The sequence below is a fragment of the Plasmodium brasilianum genome, chromosome 13, assembly GCF_023973825.1.
Source record: "Plasmodium brasilianum strain Bolivian I chromosome 13, whole genome shotgun sequence".
NCBI lineage: Eukaryota > Apicomplexa > Aconoidasida > Haemosporida > Plasmodiidae > Plasmodium > Plasmodium brasilianum.
The window spans coordinates 2333506-2344626 of NC_090126.1; the positions used below are offsets into that span (position 1 = coordinate 2333506).

Below are 11121 nucleotides of genomic sequence, written 5' to 3' on the forward strand. Positions count from 1 at the left end.
CAGTAGAAGCATTGCAATTTTCTGTTTTATTTGCACCCTTGTGCTCTGTAATATGATGACCTTCCCCCCCCTCCCCATACGTTAACATTTATGCGTATTGGTACGTATGTATGTATGTATGTACATGTAAGTGTTCATATACTTGCCTATACATACCCTATACACATGCATATGAGTATTTACGCATAGATTCACATTTGCATTACTACATAAAACACAAACCAAAAGGTCAACAGTTTCACCGCATTGATACCTCATATCCCGTTAATGAGTACATTATGAATCGGGAGTTTCATTGATTAGCTTCGAACCAAGAGGTGTTAATTTGTAATTTTTTTGAATAATTAAATTTTTTAAATTTGTGAAATCTTCATGCATTTTTAATTCTTTGAAAGCAAGGAGAACAAAGCTAAGTGTATTCATATTTATTTCAAGTGCGTTTTCTTTTTCTTGCAAGGTTATTAATTCAGCATATAAAGAAATGATAATATCATATTTTTTGGAATTCATACATGATATCATAGTGTTGTTGTATAGCATTAATAAGTCATTCCCTGAGACTGCTAATAATTTGGCGATCCTTAAGACGTAAATGGCATAATTATATATACCACAATTTTTAAAAGCATTAATTGTATATAAAAATGGTAGAATGTTTTTATTGTTTAATAATTTTTTCACGTGCATTTCTTTAAATAACTTGAAAGATTTTTCATAATCATCTATATTTCCGTATACTTGTAAAAGAATTTGATATGATATACTATTTGGTGTTAGTAACAGTTCATCAAATTCATTATTCCATATATCTTCAATAATATTAATTTTGTTATAAATACTTAAGGCTTTTAATACATTATTTAAAATATTAACATTCAGATTTTTTTTTAAATTAGGATCATCTTTTAATTTATTATAATACTCTAGACATTTCTGATAGTTTCCATTTTTTCCTAACAAATCAAAAATATTTTCATATACAAAAATAGAGGGTAAATACTTGTCACTGTTTAGTAATTCTTCAAAATATTTTATTCCTTGTTCAAGTAAATTGGACATATTACATGCAAATATTACATTAGCATATTCACTATATTGAATTTTACTACTAGCTTTTTCCGTATTTTTTATTTTTTGACTTATTTCTTTAAAATGTGTATTATAACCACTATTTTCTATTTCAGTGCCTTCTTCGACTAATTCATTTTGCGCAAAGGCATCTTTCCATTTTTCCAATTTTTCCTTATCATTATTTATATTTATATTTTTCATTTCTTCAACAAAGGGATCGTTTCTAAGTTTTTCAAAAAATTCAATCGCTTTAAATCCATTACCCATTTTTGAAAAACAACTAATCATAAGAGCGTAAATTTCATAAGTAGGAGTAAGTTTATCCGTTTCTATCATTTCCTCAAAAATTATTTCAGCATTTTCAGCTAAATGATATTTCTCACACAGACTTAGAATTAATTTATAAGACACTAAGTCTGGTTTTATATTTTTTCTTTTCATCGTTTCTAGTAAGTCTAAAACAGTTACTAAGCAACCTTTTTTTTCAACTGCAGATATTGCAGCATTGAAAGCTAAGGTAGTTGCATCCACCTCTTTACTAGAATATATCAAATTCATTACTTTGATCCAGTCCATATTTAAAGGAATTAAACTTTGCTCTACTTCTTTTTCGTTTTTTTTTTTTACTAATATATCATCATTTATGTCAACATTATTATCATTTCCTTCTTTCTCCTTTTTATTACTGTATAAATGTATTTTTCTAATATTATTTCTTTTTAAGATGCCATCTTTTTTCTCCTTTTTAAATAAACCTGTAGTAGAAATAATTCTTTTCTTCCTATTTTTATCTACAATATTTATTACATTGACAGAATAGTTATTTAAGAAGAAAACATTATTTCTCTTCTTACATTTCAGCTTCATACATAAAACACTTTCTATTATATAAAACACATAACAGCAGTAAGCTAATTTCATCTATTGTAGAAAATTTGACGCATAAATGTGTGTTTGTTTATATACCGCTCTGATCACTAATACACATGGCTAACCTTTTGTTAGTTACTCAACCATAAGGGTACCTTTGCTGAGTACTTTCTGTAATAGTTAAAATTTTTTTTTTTTTACCGAAAGAGGGGAAGAAAGCTAATTTATTTCCGATGAGTGCTACCACACATAAATATTAACGCATCGTGCAGCTCTAGTTAAATGTACCTAAATTAATGTATGAATATATTTGCATATTCTAATGCAAACTAAAGTCAGATCGATGCGGTTGCCCACAAAAAAAAATTCGTACTTAGGAATATGTCAAGAAATGATTTTCTAAGATTCCCACAAAGGGATTGAAAATTTTTTTTTAAAATATAGTTAATGTTTGATGTAAATCATATAAAAAAATTAAAAGTGTACATAAATAAAAAAAAGGAATAAGTATTACGAGGATATGTACGCAAAAATCGATGTATAATTAATTTTCCCTGGTTTTGAAAGTATGCAAAAAGTTATGGGGAAAAAAAAAATAAAAAAAAAAAATATACAAATACATATATATATATACATAGATACATGCGCGCTCCCCGATAGTGCGCAAGCACAAATATACTACACGTTTAATTCTTTTATGCGAACTAAATTTTATTTCAAGGCTATACGCTTAAGGTAAAAAAAGCTGTTAAATCTGCTGGAAAAATGAAGAAATCACTTTTTTTGTTATTTTTATTTAACTGATTAAAAAAATTGAAAATAAAAAAATTCCCACACAAAAAAAAAAAAAAAAAAATACAAACGTTTGTACTTCAAAGTCACCCGTTAAATTATGGAAGGTCAACTGCATTTATTCACTCGCACATAAGTACATATACACTTACATGTACATATACATTTATATGTGCATTCATGTATAAATAAACAAATATATATATATTCTCGTGGCACACTCTCATATATGCGTTCGCTTATTTATGATTGGGTTTGATTATGCATGCATTTATGTAAGCAGTCTCATACGGAGGTGCAAAATTATACGAGTAATTGTTTGCATCCCCTTCATATGTTCTGGCATGCACCTGGATGGCACTTTTATTTGATTTGATTTTATTTTATTTTTCTTCCTTTGATGAGCTTAGTTGTTATGCACTTGATGCAAAGCCTGCTTAGCCAGTTCTATGTTATTTGGACACAAGGAATCTACATTTAGTTTTAAATAGAATATAATATCATCATACTGATCTTTATCTTCGGTTCCCCAGTAAATCATAATTTTTTTATTATTTTTATGTAAAATTTTAACAAGGTAGTCTACTGATATGGTTTTATTTTTTTTATTGCAATTTATGATAATAGGTTTTTTATATAATCTGTATGAGAAATGAGCCCAGTCAGCATTGTAATATTTCATAGTACAAAGAATTGAATTGAGATTTGGCATTACTTCATCATCTGCAAATAATAGAGCTACAGGTATATTCAACTTATTTTTTCGTAATACTTTTAATAGATCAATTTTTTTAAGATTATCGTAAGGGTATGAAGCATAATCTATGTTTTTCATATTTTTATTTTTAAAAATTTTTTTTTTTATATCATCATCTTGTAAAACCCAGTTAAATGAACTAAACTTAAACTTGTAATCTTTATAGTTCTTTAAAATTTCTAATAAATATAAACCCAAATTTTCTTTGGTTCCTTTTAATTCGATATCATATGTTAATTTATTTTTGTATGTATTTAATATATCTGTTAATAATGGTACATGGTAAAATTTGAAGATGAATTTTGCGAGTAACATTTTTCTTTTTACATCATAATTTTTTTTGCTGATATAGTTTACATAAAGAGACTTACAGTGTTCACATTGGATAGATTTTACAAATTCTTCCTCACTCATGTTTTCATCTATTTCTTTCCCTAACATATCAGTGGACGCTTCTACATTTGGATCGTCTACACTTGCCTCTTCTATATTTTCCTCTTTTATATTTTTCTCTTCTATACTTTCCCCGTCTACATTTTCCTCGTGTACATTTTCCTCTTCTATATTTTCCTCTTCTATATTTTCCTCTTCTATATTTTCCTCTTCTACAATCTCATCTACATTATCTTCTAAACTTTTCGCCCCTTCGACTTTGTTTTCATCAGATTCATCATTGACAAAATATTCCTTAAATATTTTTTCTAATTCATCAATTTCTTCTACATTTTGGTAAGCCTTGATGTATTGGTCATACTCTTTTACCTTTTCTAATTTTTGATTCTCACTTAAGGTAGAATATTTCACTTCCTCCTCATATTCGTTAGAAATAACATTTACATCTTTTCCATAAAATTCTTTTCCCTTGGTAAGGATCCAGGGTTCTTTATAATGATAACTTTGAATTTCTTTTACTGTTAATTCTTCAATATACTTGGCTGTTGAAGTTTTATCATTTAATAAGGTATGACCAAGTAAACCATCATCTGTTCCATGTATTACTACCACTTCATTGTCTTTAGTTAACCATACATCTAGTTCTACTCCATCAATTTTATTATCTAATGCTTTTTTAAATGAATAAAGAGAATTTTCTGGATATACAGAACTTCCTCCTGGATCACTTGAGCCACACCCCCTATGACCCACAATAGTAGTGGACATGGTGTTCATACAATACCTCAGTTGCAGCAGGGCGAGTACAAGTACTCCTAACATACGCCTGTATGTAATCATTAAGATCTTGTGTTGTCTCAAAATTAAAAGGATATTTAAATTTTTTACTATTATTATTATTATATAAGTATATATATATATATATCGTACGATCCAGAAAAATAAGATAAAAAAATATTAAAATAAATTAAAATAAATTAAAATGAATTAAAATGAATTAAAATGAATTAAAATGAATTTAAATGAATTAAAATGAATTAAAATGAATTAAAATGAATTAAAATGAATTAAAATAAAGTAAAACAAAATAAATTTAGAAAAATGAAATCACGGTAATGCGATGCACCGAGCTGTGAAAAGGCACTCATTATTATATAGTGCTATAAATCAAAACAACATATGGCACAAAAAGTAATACTAAATGGCACCTAAAGACATAACACTATTTTATAACGTAATAAATAAAAGTAAAATGGCAGAAATAAAAAAAAAAAAAATATTACTCAATGGAAAAAATAGATCTGAATGCTGATAAATTTATTAACTAAAAAACAAAACAAAAACGGTAATAAACAGGCAAGAAAAGGGCAAAAAAAGTGATAAAATTAAACTCATCCAAAAAAAAAAATTTTAAGAACAAAAGATAATAAAATATGAAATATGATAAAATAACTCTAAATAGTAACAAAGCAAAATCCTAAAATATTATGAACTACAAAAAAAAAAAAAAATTCTAAAACATTATACTATGCTAATGTAGAGTATAATATTTTTAATAGGATCAAAAAAAAAAAAAAAAATACTGCATATGTTGATAAACGAACAAACCATAAAATTATTACAAAAACATATTAATGAAAATACTAAAGTAGAAATTGTTATGGTAGAATTTAGGCAACTTGTGATTTTTACTAATGATGTAAAAACTGGCCTGAAGAAGTTCTCTATTTTTTAGGGCGCTTACATGAGTGCTAATAAATAATTTTGTAATTGCCAATAATCGTATTTCCTATTCCAACAACTTTACTATTTTCTATTTGCAGTCCAATAATTGCTGTGTTTGTGTGCTCTAAAAATGAAAAAATTGGAAAAATAAAAAAAAATAAATAACGAAAAATAAGTCCAAATAGGGAAAATTAAGGCAAAATAATAAATGTAAAATTACGTTATGCTCTATTTTTTATGTGCAAAAGCTTCAATTAATCTCATGCGTTGATCTTGGTCGTTTGCATTTTTAAATATATAATAAATATAAAGCAGAAGGCTGAAAAGTGCTTATATTTAAAACATTTAAAATATATAGATATGCAAAAAAAATGGGATTATATTATACATATAGGTATATGTAGTATTTACTATATGTTATGAATATATTTATATATTGTACATTTAATTTGTATTTCTTAGGAAAATTTTGATGCTAGCGGGGATAACAAATTCGACTTAATAAATAAGGCTATTTTTATTTTATTTTATTAATTTATCTTTTTATTTTGTTTGTTTATTCATTTATTTTATTTGTTTATTCATTTATTTTATTTGTTTATTCATTTATTTTGTTTGTTTATTCATTTATTTTATTTGTTTATTCATTTATTTTGTTTGTTTATTCATTTATTTTGTTTGTTTATTCATTTATTTTGTTTGTTTATTCATTTATTTCATTTTTCTTTTTTTTTTTTATTTTTTATTTTTTGATATAATAATAACCATTTGCAAAAATGAACAAAAATGGGTTATAAATATAAATTCCAATGAAGACTAGCCACTGAATTAAATATGCGCATAGTTAACAAAAAGTTACACTTATTCTTAATAACTGTGTGACGTTTTCTCTTGATCTGTTTGAGAAAAGTACACGTCTCTGTACATATATACACATTATACATACATTATATATATATATATATATATACATCTCTGTAGTGTTAACTTTTCTTTTGGACGCAAATGTCTATGTACGAAAATTAAACCACCATTTACTTTAGATCCATAAATGCAATTTATTAGGTGACTTGGTCATTAGAAAAGCAAATTATTCATCATTAAGATATGGTGTTTTTGTAATAACATGTTCATTTATAAATATAAAAAATATACCCATTTAATGTAATATAATGTAACATGTGTTTTTTATTCTTATTTTTTAAACATGTAATTTTAAAATTAAAAAAAAAAATAAGTTTCTACTGCCATTAGTTCTTATGTGCAGGGGTTTTTGTTTGCTTGGTAAATTGTTACAAGTAATAAAAATGGAATTTTCTTTTTCATAATTTTTACGGAAATTTGGTTAAAAATTAAAAGAAAAACGAGAAAAAGTTAAAAAAAAAACGAGTACAAAATGAGCATAAATTGAGGAAAAATGAAGATGAAAAAGGTCAAAAGGAGTAACACTAAAAATGGAGGAAAAAATGGGATCCATTAATTGATCTCTTTTTTACCATATATTTTAATGCGCTCGTATTTTTTTGTTCCATATACTCTATTCCTTCTTTTTTTATTGTCTCCCATATTGGGTTTTCAACTAGTGTTATTATTCCAAAAAACAGAAAAAAAAAAAGAAATTTAATACTTTCGGTTTACTCATAAAATATACAGAGATTTATGTTACACGAGCCTAACAAGTGACATGTATACAAAGGAAAAAAAAAAAAAAAGAGAAAAAAGAAAAACCATTAAAATTTTATGATATCATAAAATAATCCTAAAGAAAAAAAATCATTTCACCATAAAACATATATTATATAGATAATGCGTTATATAAAACCTAGCAAAAACTCCAATTTCAAAGAGAAAAAAAAAGAAAAAAAGGGGTATAAAACGTATTAAATGGCGTGCTTCTTTATTACCTTTTAAATAGCCATTTTTTGTATAAATTCTGTAGATGCTTTTAAAAAATTCCACTGATAAAGCGTAGAAAGAAAAAAATAATTCTTTGGTGGATGTATAAATAAAAAGATAAAAAAATATTCCTTTGTAGTGATCGACATTGTATAACGTTATAAATATCATACGTATGTAGTGATAATATATGCTCCAAGGATGTTAAACTTATTTACAGCACAGTGCTAACCGTATGCATAAGTATACGTACATATATGTACATGTACGATATATAACACGACTTTAAAAGTCATTAATGTTAAGGCTGAAAGTTCATGATAATTTTATAAAAAGTCTTTTTCCTTTAAAATAAAATCGTTTAAAAAGAACTTTTTTTTTTTAATTGTTTATGTTAAAAAAAATGGAAACATACACATAAGAAGGTATCACACACACACACATATATATATATATATATGTATGTGCACGAATAGATTATATGCTGCATACAAATATATTTATATAAACGTATGTAAAGCCAAAATACACAGTGAACATTCTTAAGTCCAGAGAAAAGTAAAATGCTAATGTTTACTCAACCGCTCAGATATTGATACATCCATTTGAAGTACATTATTTACAAATATTTTGACATTACTAATACAAAATGAAACCATTTTGAAACTGATTACAACACCACAAATATGTTCACCGAGAATTAAGTGTTTTATTGGGCCTTCAGGGCTTGTACATTAAATTTTTTTTTTTTTTTTTTTGGTATAGAAACGTTTGGTCTATACGTGCAAAATCGCCCTGCAAATAAATTTACTTTCCTTCCTTGTGTTGCGCTTGTATTATAAGTATTGCGATTGCATATACATATATATGTATACACAAACACACATTTATATATGCATGATTAAATGAACAAGCCTAATCTTCTCCCCATTTTTGTATATGAATAACCTCTGTTACGCGCTACGCGCGTCACAAGAGCAAAGAAGTAGAATTATTGATCACTTCAATTTTTGATGCCCTTAAGTTTTTTATATTCCTCCATTTTTTTTTTCTTTTCATTCATGTATTCGAGTCTTTCATTCTGACGGTTCCAATATCCCTTTTCCTTCCACCAGTTAACTAAATTTTTAAAATTTCTCTCCACTCTAGTCCATAACTTAAAAGATTTATGATCAACATATATAGAATCCTGCAGCACTATCAGATCCTTCGGTTGAAATGCATTACTGTAATTATTTGAACGTAAATGCTGATGAAGATGATTATGGGGAGGTATAACCATTAATGTAAACCGTAATGGATTAAAATCTTGACTATTTTTTTCTGATTCATTTGCACCTTTTTGTGATAAAATAATTGGAGGTATAAGTGCCCATACAATATTATCAGGTTTTAATAAACTCTCTTGAGATAATTCTTTTCTGACTTCATCAATGGTTTTCCTCCTTTTGCATTTTGGATGGTTGTATAATTCTAATAAATTTTTTTTTAAATTTTCACAAAAATGGGATATTATATGATCAATTGATTTAAATTGTTCATTATTGATTAAATAAATTTGTTGTAAAGACTGCATATTTTTATTTATATTATTATTATATTGCATATTATGCTGAATATTTTTTTCGTATATAGTAAATTTTGCAATAATAAAAGGGTTATCACAAGTTTTTATAAGTACATATAATTTGTTAAGCTCATTTGACGGGTATATAATAGACTCACCAATAACTATGTTCGTTTGTTTTAAATAAGCATGTATTTCATGATAATTCCATAACTTAAAATTTGGATGGTTTGCAAATTTTTTGCTTTGATAATATTTGTTTTTATTCTTCATTTTAATTTTTTCATCATCATCATCAAAATCTTCAAAATCTTCATTATCATTTAACTTTTTAAAATGATTTTCAATAAAGGTATTATTATCATGATTGATATCTAATTCTATTAATGGAGATAAGTTATCATAATTAAATGGATATTTCATCAAATTTTGCATAAATATTTGTTTTTTTATTTTTTTAATATTTTCTTCAGTCACAACTACGTGAAAATTCGTTTCAAATTTATTGTACAGATTATAGCTCATTGATACTATTCTACCTTTTATTAGTTCCCCTATTACGGAATTGTTAATATATTCTGCATCCTTCAAATTGTTATTCTGATTGTAATAATTATTTTTATTTATAATATTCATATTTTCAAAATTTGCATTAATTAAATTCATTCTTTCGTTGTAATACTTTCTTAACTGTCTTAAAAATTCTCTTGAGTCACTAATAACACCTCTAATATTATATGGTAATATTGTTATTTTTATATAACTACTATTTTTGTTTATGTAATTCATTTTACAAACTACTTCAGAACCGATAGTTAAATTTTCTTTCTTTTCATTAATGATTAAGTAAAATAATTCCTCTTCTGTTTTCTTCTCATAGTTGTATCGATAATCTTTATAAGGGTGTAACAATTCCTTCTTTATAAATTTCAAATATGGGTAAATAAAAATTTTCTTTTCGTTGTAATATTTTCTTGCATATTCTTTTATTTCAATATTTCGTATAAGCTTCTTTTTATCAATAATATAATTCACAATGTCATAGGTGTTTTTATTTTTTAAAAAATTATTCTTCTTATCAACAGAATTTTTAAATAATTCTTGTATCAAATCATAGCAGTTTAATGGATGTATTCTAGTATTATCTAAAGCCTCTACATATTCATCTCCATTTCCAATAATTCTAATAAATGATGAGCAATTTCGGTACACACATTTACCTATTAAATTTTTATTAGCTGACAAGGTCAGCAAATCTTCTCGAGTATTTAAGTTTCTGTTATGTAATAATTTCATTAACTCTTCTCTCTTTCTTAACCCTAATCCTGCAATATAACTTATCGTATTTCCTAAATGTTTTTTTTTCTTTTTTACAAAATTTATATCACACCCAGTTTTATTTACAATATCTATAATAATTCTATAAAATAATGATTCTAACTTGTAGCTGCACACATATTTTTGTAAATCATGCAAACAGATGTTAAACATATTTTTGTTTTCTTCCTCAAATAAAGAAATAATGACACATAACGGATTTTGCACAAACCTACAGAGGGATAAACATATAAGAGCTTCCCTTGAATATTTATTTGTTAAATCCACACTAAATTTTATGCTATTAGTCACTATACAGGGAATATACATATTTTCCGCTATAACGATGTATTTGTTATTTCCATTATCAATACTACTAGTATGTATGTTACTACCATTACGGGTACTCGTATTGAGTAAGTCTTCCTTTGTACTATTTACTTGCATATTATTATTAACAAAATTTTGTATGTACAAATAAAGGAGATAGGAATGCACATCTCTAATTCCAATAACTATTACATCTGGTTTAATTTTTTTTAAAAAGGATATAAATAGATTAACATCTTTTGTAATTTTTTCTTGTTCAACAGGCAAATTTTCCTTTTTTATAACATCTAAATATATGTTATCTAGGTATATGTACTCAATAATATCTCCATATATATCACATGCCATTATATGCAACCTTATGCCGAAGTGAATAGTTTCACATATTATGGACACTACTTCA

General features: G+C 25.7%; 3 protein-coding genes across 3 annotated transcripts; all 3 read right to left on the reverse strand.

The window, feature by feature from the left end:
• Positions 1-276: 276 nt before the first annotated feature.
• On the reverse strand, positions 277-1992 carry MKS88_005152 (pentatricopeptide repeat-containing protein 1; the record flags this gene model as incomplete). Its single annotated transcript, XM_067218389.1, has 1 exon — positions 277-1992. The coding sequence occupies one exon, from the start codon at positions 1990-1992 to the stop codon at positions 277-279; it is 1716 nt and encodes a 571-aa protein (XP_067071527.1).
• A 1147-nt stretch (positions 1993-3139) lies between these two features.
• Positions 3140-4723, reverse strand: MKS88_005153 (glycerophosphodiester phosphodiesterase; the record flags this gene model as incomplete). Its single annotated transcript, XM_067218390.1, has 1 exon — positions 3140-4723. The coding sequence occupies one exon, from the start codon at positions 4721-4723 to the stop codon at positions 3140-3142; it is 1584 nt and encodes a 527-aa protein (XP_067071528.1).
• Positions 4724-8507: 3784 nt separating this feature from the next.
• Positions 8508-11066, reverse strand: MKS88_005154 (transcription elongation factor SPT6; the record flags this gene model as incomplete). The annotated part of the gene is made up of 1 exon (XM_067218391.1): positions 8508-11066. One exon carries the CDS (start codon positions 11064-11066, stop codon positions 8508-8510), a length of 2559 nt encoding a protein of 852 aa, XP_067071529.1.
• Positions 11067-11121: the final 55 nt, after the last annotated feature.